We start from the raw sequence: 22,535 nt of genomic DNA on the forward strand, positions 1-22,535 counted from the left end.
GATATCGCCATTGCAGAGAACCGTGGGAAAAGGTATCAAAAGAAGGCTCGGAACATGTAGGCCAGTACCAGTAGTTCTAGCTGTCTATTTAGCTAGACATCCACAGACGTGACGCGTAAAGAGTCGAGATCAGTTAGGGATCGCTCAGAGAGTATTCTCTCAGTGTTTCAAGCCACCGACTGCGTCTCCACCCCACATTTATCGAAAGATGTCTTCAAGTCAGCCTTGCCATTCAGAGACGATGAACAAGGACAAGTTGTGTGAAATGGCTCAATGACGAAATCCATGGAGAAGGTTGCTATCGCGTGGATGGTACCTTGTCTGTGCGGTAGCTGGGCGAAGCAATGGCACCTCGTGTTAAAGGCAGCAAACTTCCCCGGGCAATGGATACCTAATTCAGGCACCTATGCTCCGGCCGAGGGCAGCTGAGTGGGACACGCATGGTGTTCGTGGCCATTCAAGACCGTGAGCGATCTTCAAAGGGCCACCATGCCTGTTCTGGTGCATTGCGCGAGGACTTTTCGCGAGGGTTTGGCTTCAACCCGAGTACGATGGGCCAACCAAGATGATCCATTCCAGTCGAATTGCAGGGGTATCTTTTGCTTCGCTCAGCCTCTCCTTGTTATCGTCAATCTTTCGTGCAATTCATCTGATTTGGTTCATTCTGCGAACTGTCCTGAAAATGCTACGAAACGCTATTCAACCACTCATGGAATGATCAATTATAAGTAAGTCTCGATATCCCCTGTGCATACCGTGTTGTATTCTTCGTCCATCCCACGGTGATTCCCCCCTCGCCTCAAAACCCATTATTCACGTCCTTGTTTTTCAATCATGATTCTCGCATATCGATTCGCTCGAAAAAAGTACCAGCAAAGACAGGCTACCAAGAACAGCCTTGCTCCCGCTGGTACCAGCAAGGAACAGACCACAGACCACAGCCTTCCTAACAATACCAACGCTCAAACGAGGCAAGAAGTGACTGTAATAAACAACAGTACTCTTCCCAAGGCCCCGAAAGCCAAATGTGTACAATGCAAGGAAGAAAAGAGTGCGGCCCGGAAATACAGATGGAAGCTACTTTTCTGTTTACTACCAGCATTCTTCGATGCGAGTCTAGATTTGACCATCGTTGCAACTGCACTACCTCAAATCGCCTCTCATTTTGGTCAGTTCTTACATGCTGCTCTTCTTTTGAAAATTAACTAACCACCCCAAAAGATAAATTCAACCAGCTCAATTGGATTGTGACAGCATTCACGTTGACATCAACTGCATTCATCCCCATCTTTGGAAGCTTAGCAGACACCTTCGGCCGCTATGCCAGCATACAAGCCGCCGTGGCTCTGCTCGCTCTGGGAAGTATCCTATGTGCGGCTGCCCCCGACTGGGGCGTTCTACTGCTCGGTCGAGCCCTGCAAGGTGTTGGAACTGCCGGAGTCCAAAATGTCATCATGATTATTTTGGCAGATAGAGTCTCACTGCGCGAACAGGCAGTGAACACGAGCATCTTTCAGTTGATGAACGGCTTGGGATACAGTGTTGGCCCTGTCATTGGCGGCTATCTGACCAACACCAATTGGCGATATTGCTTCGTCGTCAATGCCGGTCTCTCGGTCATGAGCCTTCTGTCGATCTTTATCATCCGCAACGACCTTGTGCCTGGCAAAGTGCCCGTCTGGCGACCAGCCGGCAATCAGACTCGGGTGCAGGCTTTGGTATCAGGTCTTGCCACCCTTGATATCGGCGGCAGTGCGCTATTCATCCTTGGAGTCGGGCTGATCATCCTGGGTACTGCCTGGGGCGGATCGACGTATGCATGGAGCTCAAGTGCTGTCATTGCTCCTCTGGTCCTTGGTTGCGTGTTCCTCATCCTATTCATTACGTGGGAATACCTTCTGGGCCCCGGTCGACTATTGAGCCGCCTATTTCCAAAGACGGTCCCCGCGATCCCATCCGCGATCCTATCCTCCAAAGATCTTTCACTCATCTGCATCATTGCCGCTGGCACGGGCGCCGCGCTTTACTCTGTCTTCTACTTCATCGGCATCTACTTCACTCTGGTCGAGGGATACGAAGCCTCCAAAGCCGGCACGCAACTCCTGTACTACGTTCCCGGACTCGGCGTCGGCGTCTACTTCGCCATGTTCGTCTGCAACGTGTGGCTGCGACAGACCTTCTGGCCACTCTTCCTCGGCACCGTGATCGAAACCACCGGCATCGCGGTCCTCTGCTATGCAATCAAGATCCGCAACGAAGTCCTGGTCAACGTGATGATGGCCATCGCCGGCGCAGGCACAGGCATGCGCTTCATGCCGTCGAACCTGCACCTAGCAGGCATGTTCCGCGACCGACTGGCGCCCGCATACAGCCTGCTGCGCTTCGCACTCCCCTTCGGCGGCACCCTGGCCCTGACGATCATGGGCTCGGTGTTCCAGAACAAAATGGCCAACGTCTTCGGCTCGGTCGGCTCCGACAGCGGCACCGTCAATCTGCACAGCCAGGCCTCGCTCGACAGTATTTCACAGCTCCCCGCCGCCGAGCAAGCCGCCATCCGCGCTCAAGGCGCCACCGCCACAATGTGGAGCTTCATCTCCATCCTCCCCATCCTCGCCCTGACCCTCCTCGCCAGCACGGCGCTAGGCAACGTGTGGATCTCCAAGAAGAGCAGCAGCAGCAGCAGCGACGCAGCCAAAGACGGCGAAGAAGGAGTCGCCGGCGCAGCGGCCCCGAGCGAAGACGGCACGTGTGCGCGCCACGCCCGCGGCGTCGATGCCGACGCAGAGGCAGAAGCGCACAGCACAGGCTCAGGCGCGGAGATTCTCGAGGGCGTCTTCCTGCTCGCGGTGCTAGGCGGAAATGTTAGAACGCTGAAGAAGAAGGCGCCGATGGCAGTGCCCCACACCAGGACCGCGAGCGGCCCCGGACAGCATCTGAGACAGGCTACTCCGCGTGATAACGCGTCGATTGGCATGTCGGATATGGGTCCTGTTATTGAGAAGAATGTTGTCTGAACATTGGTGTAGACTTACGTCGCTTTTTCTTATTTCTTGCTTTATAGACTATCATTTTATAATCCTAGCTTAGATACCCCACAGTGTTTTACGACCAGATCTGGTTACTCATTGACCTCTATAACATAAGAATGTCTACTGCCATATGTTGCTCCCCCAAAGTTAATCCAAGATCTTCTTCCCATCCGCCCAAGTCGGCTGCACGTTGCGACAAACACTTTCATAATCGGAAAAGACTTGCTCCTTTTCGGACGCTAACAAATCCGGAGTCGTCCAGAACATCGTCCAATTCGTATCAGGAATCTTCCACGTCCCCCGCGACCGTTCAAAATACCATTTGTTCACAGGATTGTCTTTACGACTGCGCCAACATACGCCGTTCGGGAAGCACGTGCGCACCATTGCATTGAACACAATGTCTGCGACGCCGCCGGCTCCTTGGGATTTCTTCAGTACTGCGAACTTGTCGAGGTAGGGTACCAGGCGTGCTGTATCGGTGTCACGAATGTTGGAGTGTGGTGGGGTCTCCCATGTTAGAATTGCGCCGCCTTCGTAGGCGCCGGCGATGATGACACCGGCAATGCGGTTGTTCACTCGGCGGAGGTAGGCTTCTACATCGAGGGTGCGGTTGAAGGAGTCGTCGATTAGGTGGACCAACCGATCGAGGTCGATGCGTGGATCTGTGAGTTTCAGGCGCGGTGTACTAGCTGCGGTCCATATTTGGGCGTCTGGATTCGGGAGGAGAATTAGGGGCATGCCTCGCTTCACAAATGTGGAGTCCGTGGTGGGGGAGGATTGCGCGTCGTGGATGAGGCGGCCACTGGGAAGGGAAGATGAGTAGGCAGGTTTGTCGGTTAGAAGATTGTGGATCAGAGGGTTCTTCTGACGACGAGTTCCAACGCCAACGCCCGCGGGTTGTGAGTCTGTTTGCTTGCTGCTCGTGTTGGCGGCGGCGGATGGGGTAGTCAACAGTCCTGAGGATGAATGCGGTAGCATCTGCAGTGCGTCACGAAACATTTTCAGATTCGTAGCGTGCTTCAGCGAAACGTTAATGTCTGTGGAGCTGCGTAGTTCTTCCTGTAACGGAGAATATTCTTGTGCGAGATTGACGAAGACGTGTTTCTGATCGAGTGATTTAGGACTTGGAATGGAGCCTGTTTCGTCGACAACGATGATCCTGTCCACGGAAATAGGTTTCCAGGTAGTCTGTGATTCCTGGGGAGGTACTTCCGGGGTATTGTTTGGTCGCCTCAGGATAGTCTCACTGGAGAGCTCCCTGGTCAAAGCCAAGAGTGCTTGGTCAGCGGTGATGTTGATGGCACATTGTTGTTCCTCAGAGTAGGCGACAGGTAAGATCACGGGAATCCTACCTCTACGCAATGGACGAGTGAGAAGCTTTCGAACAAAGACTCGTGGACGGCCATCGGCGGCAAGGCTCAGCGCATTGTCGACTCGTCTGGCTCCTAACTCTCCTGCATTATCAATGGCTGCTACCAAGCGGTCTGCAGCTGTTCGAAGCTTTTCACTGTAGGCCTTGCCTTTGGTTTGATGGTCTTCCTCCAATACAACGCATGGTGCCATACTTAGACGAGATAAGGAAGCCAGGGTCCTGGAGATTCCACTCAAGAGTGAGTCTGACATAACACTCACTCCGTTCAGCTTGACCAAGGCAACGTGTAGTGTCTCTTCCTCCTCCAAAGCTTGTTCCTCGGCATTCCAGTCTTGGGTAAAGATAGGACTGGATTCAACTGCCCGTCCACGTGTAAACAGATTACCCAGGTTGACCTGCGTCTGCGGCTTGGCGGCTCTGAGCGGTTGGGTAGTGGACGAAGATGATGGTGTCAAGGGAGGCTGAGGTCTCTCGGGGGTCTTTAGACGGGAAATGTAAGCTTTGGCATCTCTTTTTGTAGCTGCGGAGGACAGCAGATTGGTGAAGAATTCTTTATTTGCCATTCTCTGCTTTTCACTGTATGCGAACCAGCCATCTCGCCGGATCGAGTTCTTCTGCTCATCTTTGGTATGAGGAGAAGATTGAGAAGAGTATGATCTCCTGCTTGTCGAGACCGGATTACTGGAATTGAGGTATGACCTTAGAGCATCTGCAGCTATGTTATGGTGGGTTGAATTTGAGCAATGGCCCTTGACTGCAGTTGCAGACAAGGTCAGAGCGGAGTGGCTCATATTTCATTTTTCGGAAACTTCAAGTCGCAAGAGCAAACTACTTGACACAAAAAGCATTGCAAAAAGAGGGAGGAAGCACTGAAAACATGGCAAATACTTGGGTAGAATCTAGGTATTCTTTTCCGGCATATTGGCAGGTGGGATGGTCAACCAGTGCCAGTGTGCGTACGTATCTATGAGGTGGGCAGAAGAGTCATAAAAATGACGGTGAAACGAAGAAAGTCGGAGCTTATTCTGCCGGGTTTATTTCGGTCGGTGGGTTGTTTTGATTCACCGCCTTCCGGCGAAATGCACGTGATGTTATCCACGTGAGCACACAGCTATCTCGGACTAGTCTCTCTATCCATCACTTCATTGGACGGTTAACGAGACGTCGATCACTAACATGTGCCTTCGTGTTTCGCTTGATGACGTCGAGTGCGAGACTCCCAGGAGATCGTCATTCATACAACTTTCCAGCTGCGTGTCACCCCAAATTCGGATTATTGCCCACTTTCATGGTCTTGATGCCAGGAGTATAGTATTCTGTCCTTCTCCTTGAATTCATCGGACGTGGCCACTTCTCTTGGACACGCTTTTCCCAAGGTGACCAATTTCACATCCCCATCCTCCTCCGATAATGGCTGCAAAGGTCTTGCAGACCAACCTTGAGGTTGACTATGTCATTAGCTATCGACTCCCTGCTGGTAAATTGTCTTCCTCCATATATTATACAGGGCAGCACTGACCACTTCAGACAAGGAACAAGGCATCCAACAATTCAAGAAGCTCATCCGTGCCCTCACCGAGATCGGCTTAACAACTGAGGTCCGTCGAGGAGACGAAACCTCTCTACTGGTTTTTGTCAAGGCGGCCGACGAAAATGTATTCGCACAGGTGGTATACAGATCAAGAATAAAGGATTGGCTATATGGCGTCCGTCAGATACAACCAACCTCCAGCCCTGCAGAGACACTGGCTGCCGAACCCCTGACCGACGCTGAGCGCTATCGCCAGATTCATCACATGATATCTTGCCCAACTGAAGAAGGTGGTGCCGGTATCACACCTAAATACGGGGACTGGAAGAACGTCGAGGCTATCTTCCCTCTTCATGACCATGTCAAGAACAAGAAATGGTTGACCGAATTCTCTCGAAAGACTTTCCTAAGTCCAGAAGATCTAGACGAGGTCCGGAATACTGTCGGCGAAAAGGTGAGCTTTCTTTTCTACCAAACCTCGATCATGGTACTAATATCTCGTCTAGATTGGCTATTATTATGCCTTTCTCCAATCCTACTTCTCCTTCATGATTTTCCCGGCTGCCTTTGGCTTCTCCTGTTGGGTGTTGTTAGGAAACTTCTCTCCAGTATACGCAATCGTCAACGGATTATGGTGTGTTGTTTTTGTCGAATACTGGAAAAGACAGGAACAAGAATTGGCCATTCGATGGAATGTGAAAAACGTTTCTGCTATCGAAGACAAGAGAAAGGAATTTGTCCCCGAGAAGACAATCACCGATCCTGTCACTGGCGAGAAGGTGTCTTTCTTCCCCTCGAAAAAACGTCTCCAAAGGCAACTCCTTCAGATCCCCCTAGCAGCTCTCTGCGTCGTTGCACTTGGGGCGGTTATTTGCACATGCTACGCCATTGAGATCTTCATCTCCGAGGTTTACAGTGGTCCATTCAAATCTGTTCTCGTCTTCCTCCCAACGATCATCCTCACCTTAGCGATTCCAACCATCAGTAACTTCCTGACCCAATTCGCCGAAAGATTAACCAACTTCGAGAACTATGAAACGCAAGAATCACATGACAAGGCTATGATCTCGAAAGTCTTCGTTATCAATTTTATCACATCATACACGGCTATCCTTTTGACCTCATTTGTATACGTCCCTTTTGCTTCAATACTCGTTCCTTATCTCGACATCTTCGGACTAACAGTCAAACCTTTTGCTGAGAACGAGAAACAACTCCAGACCCCAGACCCAGCCTCCTTCACCATCAATCCAAATCGTCTGCGCAATCAAATGATCTATTTCGCTGTCACGGCACAGATTGTCAATTTTGCTCTGGAAACACTGATGCCAGTCATCACGCAAAAGGGCACTAAAAAGTTCAAGGAAATACAAGAGTCCCGTGCCGAAAAACAGGGAGGTGTGGCTCCCTCTATTTCATCCAACGACCCACCTGAGGAGAAGGAATTCCTGACCAGAGTCCGCGAAGAGGCTGCACTGCCAGAATATGATGTCACATCTGATCTACGAGAAATGTGTATGCAATTCGGCTATCTGTCGCTCTTCTCCGTCATCTGGCCATTGACACCGGTCTCCTACTTCATCAACAACTGGGTCGAGCTTCGCGGAGACACTTTCAAACTGACGGTGGAATGTCGCCGACCCAATCCCGCTCGTGCAGACTCCATTGGCCCCTGGCTCGACAGCCTCGTCTTCCTCGCATGGCTAGGTAGTCTCACCTCGGCCGCACTGGTCTACATGTTCAACGGTGGTGACGGACCAGATGGCAAGCCTCACGCAATCAAACTCTGGGCACTACTTTTAAGCGTCTTCCTGTCTGAGCATATCTTCCTTGTCGTGAGACTTCTGGTGCGAACAGCGATTAGCAAACTCGACTCCGCAGCCCTGCGCAAAGAACGTAGCGAACGTCTCATGGTGCGCAAGAAATACCTAGAAGACGCAGGGCTAGCTCACGCCATCAAACCGCTCACCACTGCCCCCAACAGTCCTCTTCTTTCCAACGACTCCGGTGACAATTCTTTCGCTAGCATTACCAGGCAGAGTCTCGAGGATGATGCTAGGAGAGATAGTCTGAGAGATACTACTCCGGCTTCGAAATTCTGGAATCGCCAGCGCACCTGGCGTGAGACTGAACAGGTTGGCCTGGGCATGATTGACTTGATGGAGCTGGGTGGGAAGGCCGAGAAGAAGAAGCAGTAGTGGGCTGGTCTCCACAAGAGAACGAAGTGAGGGAATTGAAACATGTGCTTTCGACCTCTTCTATGGCAAAGCAGTTGTCTCGAGCTCTAAAGAATACTATGCGATGCATCCCATGTCCAAGTGTTTGGGCGCTGCATTTCGGGTGGGTGGAAATGTACGAAGTTCTAGTTAGCGCTCAAGTTGAGATATTCTATCAGCGACACGATATATGAATGCAACGAATCAGAAATAACGAGGTATTTATGAGCAGGTATTTTCATATCTTATTTAAATCAAAACAAGCCCTGGGATCAATGAAATGAATAGCGTCCACGATACATGACATGATCACGAACAACACAGCAGGAAACAGGGTTTTTTTGATCAGAAATGCCGAAACCTAGGCGAGGCGTTCCTCTCACAAAAGCGTATCTAGGTAGGCAATATGTCCCCATACTCGGCATCTAGGTCTTTGTCGTCATTAATTAGTATTGCCCTGCCGTGCATTTAGCTATTGTCGACCTTATCTACTACCAGTCGCTTCGGGACTCAATATGCCTCCGAGCCTCTGGCACGATCAAAGTCATTTTGTGTATACCAAACGGAACGAACATGTGAAAGCCACGTGGCGTGCGCTATCGATTCGCGTGATCGGTGTCGGGTAGTCGGGGTGTCGTTGGACTACGAAGGACATACGATCACACGGGGATTGGGATGGGTGGGTGGGTGATCTTGACGGAGGTGAGCTTCGCTGGCAAGGGGGATGTTGTTGGACCTTGGTTCTGGAGAGGAGAGGAATGAGGTCTCATTGTGCACGAGCTTGGTTGAGTAATTACTTCTAAGCAAGGTGGTGGCTGTTTAGAAGGGTTAATAGCCATATCCATAGCCATATAATATGCCCTAAACGCCAATTCAATCAAGACCGGATTGATACCCATACTATCCGTACCGCTCTCATCCCAGTCACTATAGGTCCCAAGGCGAAGCTGACGTAACGAAAAGCCCCCCACACCTAGCAGAACCCTACTGCCTGCCAGCGCCAGCGCAATATGAAAGGAAACTAGCGGAGAAAATGAAGAACTGTGGTTAGAGTGGTTGATCTTCCGGTAGAAGGTGAAGGTCGACGAACACTGGTGGCTAAAAATGTATATTGAAGGGATCGGTCGAACACGTGGCTGTTGGAGTGACTTAGACGCGTCTGGGCCGGCGAATAATAGTAAGTACGGTCGATTACCAACCATTGCTAGAGATCTGATAGAGTCGAGAGATATTTTGAGTGGAGAGTCGTGAAAGTTGTTCATCCCCAGCGAGTTGGGGGCTCGAAGTGAGCGTCGCAGTCGGGGGAAAGGTTTAACCGGGTTTCGTTCCAGTTGGCGGATGCTGTTCGCATTCGTATCGAAGAAGTCGTCAGTTGTAAGCAAGCGAATGACGAAGGAGGTTGCACTGTGCTCTTGTAAGAGGCTGGAAGCCGTATGTGGTGGGCGCGGTAAATAGATCGTCCTGGTGATTCGATGAAGGTTCAGCTTCGAAATCACTTCTCCTGAGTGCAAGTAATCTTGCTGACGGAGAATCGGAGAACCCAAACCGAGCCTTTCTTCACCGAAGTCCTCAGGACCAACAAGACCAACCACCCACCCTCCAACAAGTTATCCAATCCTCGAAGAGCACAGCAAAGCAAAGCATAAACAACGCTCCCCCAATCACCCAACTTTGCAACCTAAAAACACGCAATCAAAAATCAATCAATAAAGGTCCCTAGTTCTTCGTCCGCCGCGAAACATACACCAGTCACACTAGATCAAATCGACCATCATCAGCCTTCCTCTCTTTCGCAAGGACCGCTCCCCATAGCAGAAGCGGTGATAGCAGGTAGAACATACGGTTTTCTCGTCGCAGCCGGTGTTGTGGATGACACAGTAGCTGCTCTTGCACCGTTTGCAGATTCGCGTCGACAAAGGTGCGCATTCGCTGCACACTCGGCCGCATTCGAAGCAGTCGCGTGTCACTGCTGCTTGGCCCGGGAGGAGTTTGAGTCGGTGGTGGTTCTATATCGTGGGAAAGAGAGACGCTACGTGTCAGCCTTGATGTTTCGCCTTGCGGTTGGTTAGGAATATAGTATAGGAAAAATGGTGTCTCTTGAATGAATCATTCTCCGTGGTAGGGCAAGAATGTTTTTCAGCTTTTGCTCGGTCGATGACGGCTTTGTGGAGACTGCATATTCCTTCTTTTCCTGAATTGCTGGTAGCAACTTGTTCGGAGACTTTTTGTTGTTTGAGGTCATCTTTGATCTCTTTTCGGCCGTTTCATCCCCACATACCGCCTTCGCCGGCTCCGGCCATGTATTCGGCAACGAGGCAATTTTGAACGCAGAGACCATTAAATACCTTGATATGTTCTTCGTAATCATCGTTACCAGCTCCATTCCTGAGTTCATCCAAGGACGGAAGATACGATAATCCTAGAGTGCTTAATCTCTCCATGTCGCTCCATTTCTTGGATTTTTTCGGATTGTAACAATCGGCGCACCACCAGCGGTGACAACTTTCACAATGACGATTAGTAAGACACCAGGAGCAAGCGACGATCAGTCGTTGTTTGAGTTGCTTGCCATTTTCTGAAAATCGAGGTGGCGGTCGCACGGCATCAATGAGTTTGGCATTGGTTGGAGGTGGCCAGAGAAGTGGGAATTCGGAGATATCACTTTCACCCCAGACCGGTGCACCCTGCGGGTGGCGACCACAACCAGCACATCCATCAGGACCTAAGGATATCGTGGCCATGGGAGCAATTCCGGCCTTGTGCTCCTGAAGATAGTCCTGTGATGCAGCATGAAGCACAGGCGCCATGTCAGTATGCATATGGGTACATAGAACGGCATCAAAGCTGATAACTCCATAGCATGCCTGCAAGGTTTCTTCCCAGCTAGACCGTTTTCCGAAACCTTTATCTATGACTTTGCCTGTCGGAGAATACCACGGATCTGTGATCGCAGAGTTCGAAAGGGGTTTCGCGCAGGGAATGGTTCCGAGTTGTGCACCATCTAAGAATGTGACTCCTGAAGAAGCCGTTGTATCATTGAGCAAATGATTGCCCGTGGAGGCAGGCTGCGAAAAGTAGTACAGTCCTTGCAGTCGTGGAGTACCTTCAGGACGGCTGGGTCGACACAAATGGCGAAGAAGCTGTTGCAATTTGGCTTGATTGACGTTCCCACATCGTCGAATGCTGAGAATTCGAATGTTGTATTCTGGGGTGAAGACGATGTCACTGATCAAGTCGCTCGTCACCGAAGCCAAGTTGTCGAGAATGAGAATCTGAACACTCTGCAGAACATGCATTCGACGCAGATTCCAAAAGACCCCTCGGAGTGGACCCGCATAGAACTCATCTTCCGTCAGGTTTTCGTCAATACGTTCGGCACGCCACGAATGACCACCGGAGTCGATCCCAGTCAGTAGATCTGGGGGAACATAGGCTCCACTGCATTTGGATAGGTCGACAGAGCGGAATACTGAGGGAGTCTTCAACAATAGGTCGCGGAAGACGCGGGAAGACCTGACAAGAGCAAAGATGCTAGACAGTGGCAAATATGGAACAATGTGGTCGAGAACAAGTGAGTTTGATAATAAGTCGAGCAATGATACTGGTAGGGGTGGTGAATTATCCAAGTAATCGTCTTCGATATACATATCTCAGCAATGGTCGATGTCGTAGTGGGTACAGGGGTAATCTGAATAGGGGAGAATAAACCAAGTGATATCTTCTCTCTAGAGAATGTCCGAAGGAGACGAGAATGGGATACAAAAGGATGAAGATGATAAAAAGGAAAGAGGCCGGTTGAGAGAGAACAGATCAGGCGAGGCCAAGTCAGGTGGTTGAAAGCATACCAGCAATGGACTGATCCCTGATGAATCCTGATGACGGCGTCTGGCTGGTGACTGCTTGTTTGGCTTGGAGTCTCAATAGTTGAGACACTAGTCCGTCTCGGGTTAGTCTCACCGCTCCAGATTGATCCCCCAACTTCAGTCCCCTTGGGAGATCCCCCTTTCCGTGGGATTATGTTGGTAAATCCTTCGTCAACAGAAATATAAAAGAAATGGACAGCGAGACACGTGGTCAACTGGGACTAGACGAGCATAAAGTACCTCAAAGTACGGGTGCATTGCTGTAATGATGTCGTGGTATTAATGTAGGTATGAAGTATGAGATGCCTTGGGTGGGTGTTCAACAAAAGCGGTATACCACCGACGCCTACCGCTCAGTCCTATGCCAGCCCTGTTCATACGATGCCTCAAAAACGCCATGCTGCATTCTTCAGGCCAACCCCAATCACCCATGCTGTTGTAAATGCAGATAATGTATAGACCAGCAAGACTCCTAACCTTTACAGCTCCCTTCCATTCGGCTTTACTCCCATACCAACTCCTCCTCCTGCTGCTGCTTGCATCTGTTGGTGTTGAAACGCCATACTCGACATGATCGCAAGTGTATCATGGGGGTCACCACCCATCATAAGAGTAGTAAACCCACTGTAGTAGAATCCCATCAACACCACCAAGTACGTGAGTACTAAAATACTTCCTTTGAAGTAGTTGCTCTTGCCTTCTCCTGACATGTAGCTGAGCAAGAACACACAGAGGATCACAGTCACCATATCCCATTGAGGGAAAATGAGGTTGAAAGTATGATCGATCAAGTCAGTCGGATCGATATAGCTTCCATGAACCGCTGAAAACAAGACTAATGCTGGAATCTGAAGCAAGCAAACTTGCAAGGCATATGCTGATCCGATTTCCATGCTCAATGCAATGTTACCGTTCATAGCAAATGAGATGGCATTGAGGAACTCTGTTGTATTGGGAACCAAGGCGAATAATGTAATTCCCAGGAATTTCTCATCAATATCAACAGACGTGAGCACAACATCCACTGTTTCCACGAGAACCTCGGCCACAATTGCGTAAGCTACCGTGGCAGTCAACAATATTACTGAGGACTTTGTACGTGACCAATTTGGTGCATCGTGACCACCTCCTTCAGTAGTACCGTGAACCGCAAATTCCGTAGCCGCATTCGCAGCAGCAGCAGCATCCGCGACCGTACTATGTCGCGTCGCTGTAGGACGGTTGGACTTCAGTGTATCTGATTTGTAGGAGTGAGTCACTTGATATGAGGTCGACCTAGGGTGATTGACAGCGTCTCTAGCAGCGACCGTGGCGGCAGTAGCGGCAATTTCTGCGACTTGCCGAACAAGGTTATTGTTGTCCTCTTCTGACAAGCCAGGAACCACTGGGCGCAGGACGGGACTGCGAAGGCGTTCAGATCCATGGCTTGATTTAGGTGGTACCATGAAGGGCAAATCCGCCTTCGCCTGATGGTCAATGGCCTCGACTTGCGCATCGGCCTTGGAAATGGGAGCTGCTTCTGGCTCGGCTGCAAAGTCACCATCTTCCGCAAGCCCAGTCGATCTCAAAGAGTGGCCCAGTATCCTCTTGTACAACTGTGACTCTCTTATAGCCGCACGTGGCACATACGATCCGTTGGGAATAGGGAGGAGCTGGGAGTTCCCTGCACTATGATGTCGAGTATCCATCGGGCTCACTTCAGCAATATGCTGTGCGACCTGCGGCTTCTTTTCGTCGGCCTCTGTGGTCCAGATAATTGCAGCATGTGTTCGAAGTGTGAACAGAAGGCCGATAATGTAGGAAGAGAACAACAATACAGCGGCAAACCAACAGTAGGGTCGCACTGCCTTGGTGAAGAAATCATCGGTCACGGCAGGCACTTGTCGGAAGTAGCACTGTCTGCAGTCTCGCGGGCTTCCCATGTCAGCTGCTGAGCAGGTTTTGCAGATCAATTCGTGGCTGCCGTAGATCTTGTAGAATAGAGTTGGTCCGAAAGCTGCAATGACAGCAAACAATAGCATAGTCGATGTTGCCGCGGCAGACTTGACATTGAATCGTTGAGTTTTACGCTTGATAGCACCGAAGCACATGGAAAGCCCGGGTAACAGCAAGATGCCAGCGAAAATACTGCCAATAATGCTACCTTCTACCAGTCGCCCCTTGCCTTCATTCAAGGCAATGCAGTAGAGATAGACTTCCACAATAGTGGAGAAGAAGGCATTCACCGCGGCTCCCATACCCATGGATGACTGAGCCGAGATAGATGCCACTGCCTGACCAATAAAGTATGCTAGGGGAATGATGGAGATCAAGGCCAATGTGAACATCAAGGCCGGGCTAGTGAGCCAAATGTGCAATCCTAATGCGATGTCCAGTACGAAGTAGTCCAGTATGACGAAGACCACGACAGCGAGGAAGTTGATCAAAAAGATATTGGTTCCGTCAATAGTGTACTTCCAGTATTTCGTCCCAACCGCACGATACGTGCAGATTATGATTGACGATGGCTTTGCAGAGCTCCGGGCGTATGAGACATCGCGATGGAAGGTCAGGGAGAGCGGTCGCTTGCGTAGGTGATAGAACAAGATCAGGGTAACGCGTCCCATGGGTATCCAGAAGACCATAAACCAACAGATCATCGAGACGAGAAGCATCAGAGGCGCCACATTGAAATAGAAGAAGACGAAGAAGATGACTCTTCCCAGGGTCCATTGGCCACGGCCGAAAAGACGTCGTTTGTTTCGGGTACTCGTAGAAGTGTCCTGTCGATCACTTCGACCACTTCGTGCAAGCAGACTGTCCGTCTCGCTGGCAGAATCGATACTATTCCTATGTCGACCAACAATAGAACCGGTGTGTGTGATGGTGGGGCCAAACATGAGACGGCCATACTCCAGATCTCCACTCTGCCATCTCTCATACTCACTGATACTTCGACCCTCGCCCTCGTCTTCTTCGGCATAATTTTCGTCTTGCTCGAGCTTAACGAACTTGCCAAAGGGCCAGAAGAGATAGCCTCCAAGAGACCAGAAGACTCTCCCATAGGCGGCCGCACTGGGGTCAAAGGCGAACAAAAAGCAGACCAAGGCGCCGATTATAGCGGCAAGGGCCAACCACCAGCCGAAGAGTACGGTCCATAGGCAATTGAATACCCAGAGCCAATTGCTCACGATCTGACTGGGGGATGAGTGAATATCTTCTTCGGCAGTCTTCTCCACCGAACGATTCTTTTTATAGAGGGCAGGCTTCCATATTCTGATGCCGAAGGGGTGTGTCTCATTGATGGCAAGTTGCCGGTCTTTCAAGGTGAAGCTCTCCGCATCGCTCAGATCTGGATCCTCCGAGTCAGCCAAGTCGCCTTCGATCTCATCAATCTCTTCTGGCGATGCTTGCTCCTCGATTTCCTGTGATATCTGAGCCGGTTCTTGTTCATCTAATGTTCTCTGCTCGGCCTCTTCCTCAGCCGAATCAACACGAGGCAAGGTAGCTACGGCTTGAGTCCGCCGACGGACTGTAGACTGGTGTCGGCTGGTCGAAAATGACTGCTGAGTAGGTGTTGTTGGAGGCAGGGGAATTCGATCGGTCTCCACCTCAGTAGGATCGTCATCGACCGAAAACTGTTCACCTCGGTGGGGAAGTTGCTTTCTCATAGTCGAGATTCTTCTCATTGTACTTGGTCGCTTTGCGCGCGTTGAAGGCTGAGGGGATAGTATGGCCGTACTGGTATCGGTATTGTCTCGTCTTGATGGAGGAGAGCCAGGTGGATTAGCAGCAGCACTCTGAGGTCGATGTCCAGCTGGGACAGAGGTAGTGGTGAGTGTTCCTGTCGCACAGTCAGTTTAATTTCCATGGAAGAAGCAAAAGAGCCGTGAAGCCGTACCATAGTCCCGTCGCACAGAGGAAGAACCGCGTCCTCCCCGTTCTGAGCTGGAATCATTATCGTCTTGTGTGATGGACCTAAATAAGGGAGTGGGTTGAGAATCTGAAGCTGGATTGAGACCAGGGCTTCTCAGAGGAGTGCCGCTTGTGGAAGGCATATTTAGGGCTAGTCGACCTAATCATAAGATGGGCAAACAGGTGGGACTATGTCGTCTGCCACAATTGAGGTGTGTGCTATGCTGCTGGAGGTAGAGATGTAGAACTTGACACTCTCAGTAATGGTGGGAGTGGGAGTGGCTCGGAGACGCCGCAACAGCTGATGTTGCAAGCTCAACCGCGCACGACATCAGAGACCTAGGTGCTGCATGAACGGTAGGCTCGACGATGAAGTGAGAGAGATGTTAAGCGAGGAGAATAACGATTGATAGAAAAAGATATGAGAGTCCGGGGGAGGTGGGAACTGTAGAGAGCCAGTGCACGACAACAACCCAATGACAGCGAGCACGTGCAATGAAGTTGAACTTGAACGATAAAGTCCGATTGCACAAGAGGCAGATGACTTGATCTTTGGGTTGTCGTTATTGGGAGTTCAACGATGTAATGGTGCAGCTGATGGGGTCTGTGGTCTGCAGAAAGCCGGGAAGACGCGATCTGTGCAGGCCACGCATACCCATTGGCATCCATCTGTTGCCCAAGACTAGGCCGTTTAGGGGTTGAAGGCCTGGGGAGAAACTCGTAGCACGCCTGTGGGTTTTGACAGATGGGGCTTGCTAGGCGTCTTAGGCTTGGGTCATCCAAACAAACACACAAACAACCCTGCGTGGACTCCCGACTCCAGGCATGGAAGAGCCTATGAAAGCCCGATGTGTGGGCTGAATATCGACAACGACACCCTCCTCAGTTCTATCACTCCATAATCTACGTAGTCCCTACAGTAGCGCTCCTTCCTGAAGAAAGCTTGGTGTGCTGATCAGGCAGACCAATTCTGACCGCTCTGTGGCTATCTGTAGCAGATGACCTGCAATGGGGTGGACGGAGGAAAGATCAGAGATACAATCGGAGCTGTATGTTGTAAAGGTGCATTTCGGGCATCATGGGTTCGGCAGGCAGCGAATGTACAACAGGCTCTGACGGGCCTTTCAGCACGACTCTAGTGGCAAGTGCATGTCTGGGAATCGCGGCTAATGATCAAATTAGCCGCTACCGCGAAACGCGAGCCGCCTGCTTAGCTAAGTTTTCTGGAGGCTGCAATTGACGGCGCGTCCATCTGCAGCCTCCGCCTGCGCCTGCGAACTGTCATGAAGTTCAATTGCTCTGCACACTATCCGTACTAGCCTGTAATACTGGACTTTGTATCTCGCTTTCATCAACACCATCATTCAATTCTTCTACGCTGTCACCCTGCTCTCCACTCCACCCATCTTCTCCCTCGCCAGCCACTCACCTCCTCGTCAACATGGCGCTCGACAACTTCTATCACAACAAAATCGAATCTCTAAAACTAGAAATCATTCAAGGCCAAGCAGTCCTTCGTCGATTAGAAGCACAGCGGAATGACTACAACTCAAGAGTCCGGTTACTCCGTGAGGAACTAGGCCTTCTCCAGCAGCCTGGTTCATATGTCGGAGAAGTGGTCAAGGTCATGGGCACAAAAAAGGTCTTGGTCAAAGTCCATCCCGAAGGCAAATATGGTTTGTATCTGTTCTATCCCACCGGCAACGGCTTTTGCTAATCTTTACAAAAGTCGTTGATATAGCTGAAAGCGTCGACATCGCAAAGCTCACTGTCGGCAAGCGTGTCTCCCTACTCTCCGACTCGTATAAACTGGAGAAAATGCTCCCATCCTCCGTCGATCCCTTGGTATCGCTCATGATGGTCGAAAAGGTCCCCGACAGTACATACGACATGATCGGAGGTCTCGACCAACAAATCAAAGAAATCAAAGAGGTTATCGAACTTGGTCTAAATCATCCCGAACTATTCGAGTCATTAGGCATTGCTCAGCCTAAGGGTGTCCTTCTCTATGGCCCACCTGGAACTGGCAAGACACTGCTTGCTCGAGCGGTGGCACATCATGCAGACTGCAAATTCATTCGAGTGTCTGGATCCGAATTGGTCCAAAAATACATTGGCGAAGGTAGCAGGATGGTGAGAGAATTGTTCGTCATGGCTCGAGAGCACGCTCCCAGTATCATCTTTATGGACGAAATCGACAGTATTGGTTCTAGCCGAGTGGAAGGAAGCAGCGGTGGTGATTCCGAAGTCCAGAGAACCATGTTGGAACTGTTGAATCAGCTTGATGGTTTCGAGCCCACCAAGAACATCAAAGTCATCATGGCTACCAATCGTTTGGATATCTTGGATCCCGCTCTTCTGCGACCAGGTCGCATCGATCGTAAAATCGAATTTCCCCCTCCAACCGTCGAAGCGCGAGCCGATATTCTCCGAATCCACTCACGAAGCATGAACTTGACAAGAGGTATCAATCTCAAGAAAATTGCCGAAAAGATGAACGGGTGCTCTGGGGCTGAGCTCAAAGGTGTTTGTACTGAAGCCGGTATGTTTGCTTTGCGTGAGAGAAGAGTTCATGTCACTCAAGAAGACTTTGATTTGGCAACGGCCAAGGTTCTCAACAAACATGACGACAAAGAGGTGTCATTGGGCAAATTATGGAAGTAGACTCTGCAGTTTGTTTTGGGGGATGTTCTGTTGCACCTGCACTGCACTGCATGGCGCTGAGATTCAAGTTGCTCTTGTAACAATACTATGGCAAAAAGACATCATAGATATCGCCATTTGAGGCGAGTGGCAAGAATCAATCATTTTTCCTCAATGGAAAGTCATGGGCTCACTCGTGTCCACCTTGTGGAAGTATTCATGATTCCATGCAGGTCTATATGCTACGTCTATAACACTCCGTCTAAGTCCATCGATTTCAATCAATGCTCACAGCTCAATGCTCGTAAACCATAACGCCCTCAATATTCCGCCAAAAATCCTCCACAAACTCCTTCTGGCCCTCTCCATCCCTCGCCCCTTTAACGGCAAGATACTTCCTGTGATCGACAGGGATCTCGCGTCCCCAAACCCCCGGGTTCCCATCCACGACAATGCCTCCCGCCTCGGTGAGGACGACCCAGCCGGCACAGACATCCCAGGCCCAACACCCGCCCTCCCAGTAAGCGTCGATGGTCCCCTCCGCGACAGCACACAGATTCAACGCCCCCGACCCCAAGGCGCGCACACTGTGCACCATGGCACCTCCTTCGGATTTGTCACGCCCGAGCCGCGCCCACGTGTTGCACTTGGTGGACCAGTTCGCGCCGCTCCGGTCGGAGCCCCATTCGATGGCGATGAGGCTGCTGTCGAGGCCTGGCAGGGGCTCGAGCGGCTTGAGCGGGAGGGTGTGCCTCTGTGGCCGCGGCGTGTCCCGGTCCTGAGCGATGTCGAGCGGCACATCGCGCACGGAGCTGCCCTGGCCCCGGACGCCGGAGTACAGCTTGCGCGTGAACGGGTTGAAGACGACGCCGACGGTCGGGACGCGCTCGACCGCGAACCCCAGGCTGATGCTGACGTACGGCCAGCGGTGCACGAAGTTTGTCGTCCCGTCGATCGGGTCCACCACGAACGTCGGCTCAGGCCCCAGTTTCATCCCCGGCTGGTACGTCTCCTCGCCCAGGAATGAGAATGTCGGGTACAGCGTCTTCAGGCGTGCCGAGATGAACGCTTCCACCGCTTGGTCCGTCTCGGTGACCAGGTCTGCGGTGTTCTTCTTCGTCCCTGTTGCCGTGGACGTCAGGGATGGGTGTGCCGTGGTTATCATGACGCCCGCTTCCAGGGCGATTTGTTCCAGGTGGTCGCGCAACGTGCTGAGGTCGATACCATGGTTGCTGGGCTGTGGTGTTGACATGTTCCCGAATTTGCAAGAGGTGTGTGTTGATTTCTAGGAGTACTCAAGAAGTGAAGGTACTTGTTATTAAATCAGAAGATCCTTTGGAATGATGGAAACTTTGCTTCGAAAATTGAAAGCGATATCTGCCGTGGTTCGGCCAGACTCCAAAAGCTTTATTCGTTCAACCCGGGGAAGAACACGACGGTATATTATATCCTGGGCCTGGAAATTCCGGTTGTGCGACTCTATGAACAGTTGATTTCGATTTGAAAGTGTCTCTCTCGCATGTTACACGAACTTAATAGAGCGGGAGTCTCGACAATAACATCACTCACTTGCCTGGAGATCTGCCTTGCAGATTTAACTGATCTTCGTCTCGACAAACTCGGAAGCATGTCATCAAGAATGACGCTCATTGGATGCCACCAATGAGCGCTACAAACGGGTTCGCCAAGACCATCATGGAACTTGAAAAGGGACTTCAACTTGTATCTTCAGTACCTAACCTACTCGCGAACAAAAAACATATTCTCCTATTACAGATTGATCCTCGAGGATGAGAGAAGGTCGCTTTAACCTGAGCTTGAACCGAGCCTCACTGAGGACACCGTGAGTAGCACCCAAGCCGAAGTGGACCTGGTACACCTCTGCCTCTACAGTACATTGCTACCTGAAAGTCGCTGTATTATGCTTAATCGGATTTCCGAGTCCACCTATGGCAATATGATCCTCGCAGAGCACTCTTGAAGATAGCGTATTGGCTAAGAGCTTGGTGACTGAATTTTCCAGCAGTTCACACCGGTTACCGAGCAATATTTGTGCGCCACAGCCTTACTTGTCACAAGTGCGGGAATATGTATCACACTTCCCAACCTCAAAGCCCATAAAAAGGCTAGGTCCTCCTTGATGTCTACCATAGTACGAGGGAAGAGGAAACCCTTGAACTACCGAGATACAGGGCCCACGCATATTTCCAAACACCAAGTAAAATCAAACAGTCAAGATCACCTTTCATCCTCAGAAGGTAGCGGTCAGAATCCTCTTAGAGCACATTGCGAACATAAGATCAACAACATACTTTGCTCAACTCATTTATGCGTCCAACAAGGTTTTCTTTCTCCTTTTCTTGGAGCTCTACAGAATCTCGTAAACAAGCATCCCTAGGATTTATGTCATATTTCGAGAGTTTCTAATTGGGTGACTAAATAGTATCATCCTGGCATGTGATACATATATAACTGCCATATAAATCCGTGAGGGGATGCTTTCCAACGCCATCGCTCAATCAAATCAAATCAATATGTGTGAGGAGATAAAAAAAATGATGCGAAACTTTTTGGATATCAAGAAGTGATTTGACTGGCACGCTGAGATGTCCTGGCGTCGACGAAACCCGTACTTTCTTCTTGCGAAGAGGTCGATGAGACAGAGCTGAAAGACGAGCTGCTACTGTCTGTTCTCGGTCGCCCACCAACGATGGCAGCTCCGTTGGCATTGGCGGTGGCATGCGTGAGGGCCGAGACTTCAGACTCATTCCGTTGATGGCCAGCTTCGCCATCACCACCGCCCTCGCCATTCCTCTCGGTCGTGGAGTTCGGTATCGCCATGCCTATGGAGCTGAAGCCGCCGTCGTTGATCCTGCTGGCGTCGTAATTCAGTGGTTTGCGTTTGATGGTTTGTCGTTGGGGGTGGGAGAATCCAAACGACAACGGGCGCATGATGGATTGCATGTCCGGCAAGCTGAGGCCCGTGGAGTGTCGGCGATGTTTGATGGCGAAGATACCGACCGGATCGTCGAGTGCGCGACGATAGGCGCCTCGTTCATTGCGTGTCGCCCGCCAATCGTTGAAGCGTTCTCGTATTTGGCGATAGTATCGGAATAAGAGGAAGAAGATGGCGAATGCGGCTAGAATTGGTAGTATGACCACGGCGGCAAGCTCCCCTCTCGATAGGCCGCCGTTGCTAGAGCCTTTGTTCTGCGTGTCGGCAGCGGAGCCTGACCCTGACCCTCCGCCGTCGCCGGCATCACTTGAGCCGTCACCGGTTGAACCACCACCACCCGAGGTCGAATCTGGATCGTCGTTGGACGATGCGCCGCCTGTGTTCGCAGGCGAGGCCGAGTTACTCGCAGTCGTTGCGCCGGACGAGTTTGTTGTGGCAGTCGCTCCCGAAGCGGTTCCAGCAGTGCCTTGCGAATTGGATGCTGAACCTGTTACAGAAGCGGCACCTGCTGTTCCCGTCCTGTCAGCCGCTGCTGTTCCTGTCGCCGTTCCTGTTGCTGTTGACTGTCCAGCCGAAGCATTGGATGTTCGAGTCGCTGTCGATGCTCCGGTTCCTGTCCCGGTTCCTACAGACGACCCAGTAGCTGTCGCCTGTGTATTAGAGCTACCGCCTCCATTCCCGTTCGCGACTGTGGAAGACTGAAAGGCACTGGCGGCACTTAAAAGTTCGCTGGCGAGGTTTTCGACACTTGTCGGTGTTGGTCTGGAGAACCCTTGTCCTTGTGGTAATGAAGATACTGTGATGCACTGTGTCAAGGAGAGAAGGAATATGAGTTGAAGACCCCCGAAGCAACGCATGTCCGACTCGGCCAAGAGGCCGGTTAAAGTTATCCGAATCTCAAGGTCTGGGAGTCAAGCTCTTATCAACAGTGGTCTGATCGTGAAACGAAGACGCACATTCAGGTTGAAAGAGCCAGAATTAAAAGAGCTGATGATAGGCAGCTCGCACGGATTAGAAGTGACCACCTG

At 50.9% G+C, this 22,535-nt stretch overlaps 8 protein-coding genes across 8 annotated transcripts; 3 read left to right on the plus strand and 5 right to left on the minus strand.

Moving 5' to 3' along the window:
* Positions 1-834: 834 nt before the first annotated feature.
* LTR84_004601 (uncharacterized protein) lies at positions 835-3,014 on the plus strand (the record flags this gene model as incomplete). Its single annotated transcript, XM_064848176.1, has 2 exons — positions 835-1,168; positions 1,222-3,014. The coding sequence occupies 2 exons, from the start codon at positions 835-837 to the stop codon at positions 3,012-3,014; spliced, it is 2,127 nt and encodes a 708-aa protein (XP_064710800.1).
* A 162-nt stretch (positions 3,015-3,176) lies between these two features.
* On the minus strand, positions 3,177-5,195 carry LTR84_004602 (uncharacterized protein; the record flags this gene model as incomplete). The annotated part of the gene is made up of 1 exon (XM_064848177.1): positions 3,177-5,195. One exon carries the CDS (start codon positions 5,193-5,195, stop codon positions 3,177-3,179), a length of 2,019 nt encoding a protein of 672 aa, XP_064710801.1.
* Positions 5,196-5,814: 619 nt separating this feature from the next.
* LTR84_004603 (uncharacterized protein) lies at positions 5,815-8,133 on the plus strand (the record flags this gene model as incomplete). Its single annotated transcript, XM_064848178.1, has 3 exons — positions 5,815-5,881; positions 5,932-6,389; positions 6,442-8,133. 3 exons carry the CDS (start codon positions 5,815-5,817, stop codon positions 8,131-8,133), a joined length of 2,217 nt encoding a protein of 738 aa, XP_064710802.1.
* A 2,282-nt stretch (positions 8,134-10,415) lies between these two features.
* On the minus strand, positions 10,416-11,798 carry LTR84_004604 (uncharacterized protein; the record flags this gene model as incomplete). The annotated part of the gene is made up of 1 exon (XM_064848179.1): positions 10,416-11,798. The coding sequence occupies one exon, from the start codon at positions 11,796-11,798 to the stop codon at positions 10,416-10,418; it is 1,383 nt and encodes a 460-aa protein (XP_064710803.1).
* Positions 11,799-12,493: 695 nt separating this feature from the next.
* On the minus strand, positions 12,494-16,051 carry LTR84_004605 (uncharacterized protein; the record flags this gene model as incomplete). Its single annotated transcript, XM_064848180.1, has 2 exons — positions 12,494-15,837; positions 15,895-16,051. The coding sequence occupies 2 exons, from the start codon at positions 16,049-16,051 to the stop codon at positions 12,494-12,496; spliced, it is 3,501 nt and encodes a 1,166-aa protein (XP_064710804.1).
* A 1,298-nt stretch (positions 16,052-17,349) lies between these two features.
* Positions 17,350-18,572, plus strand: LET1 (26S protease regulatory subunit 8; the record flags this gene model as incomplete). Its single annotated transcript, XM_064848181.1, has 2 exons — positions 17,350-17,584; positions 17,638-18,572. The coding sequence occupies 2 exons, from the start codon at positions 17,350-17,352 to the stop codon at positions 18,570-18,572; spliced, it is 1,170 nt and encodes a 389-aa protein (XP_064710805.1).
* Positions 18,573-18,846: 274 nt separating this feature from the next.
* On the minus strand, positions 18,847-19,803 carry LTR84_004607 (uncharacterized protein; the record flags this gene model as incomplete). The annotated part of the gene is made up of 1 exon (XM_064848182.1): positions 18,847-19,803. One exon carries the CDS (start codon positions 19,801-19,803, stop codon positions 18,847-18,849), a length of 957 nt encoding a protein of 318 aa, XP_064710806.1.
* A 1,325-nt stretch (positions 19,804-21,128) lies between these two features.
* LTR84_004608 (uncharacterized protein) lies at positions 21,129-22,364 on the minus strand (the record flags this gene model as incomplete). The annotated part of the gene is made up of 1 exon (XM_064848183.1): positions 21,129-22,364. One exon carries the CDS (start codon positions 22,362-22,364, stop codon positions 21,129-21,131), a length of 1,236 nt encoding a protein of 411 aa, XP_064710807.1.
* Positions 22,365-22,535: the final 171 nt, after the last annotated feature.

This window comes from Exophiala bonariae (assembly GCF_035927105.1).
Source record: "Exophiala bonariae strain CCFEE 5792 chromosome Unknown scaffold_2, whole genome shotgun sequence".
NCBI classification, from domain to species: domain Eukaryota; kingdom Fungi; phylum Ascomycota; class Eurotiomycetes; order Chaetothyriales; family Herpotrichiellaceae; genus Exophiala; species Exophiala bonariae.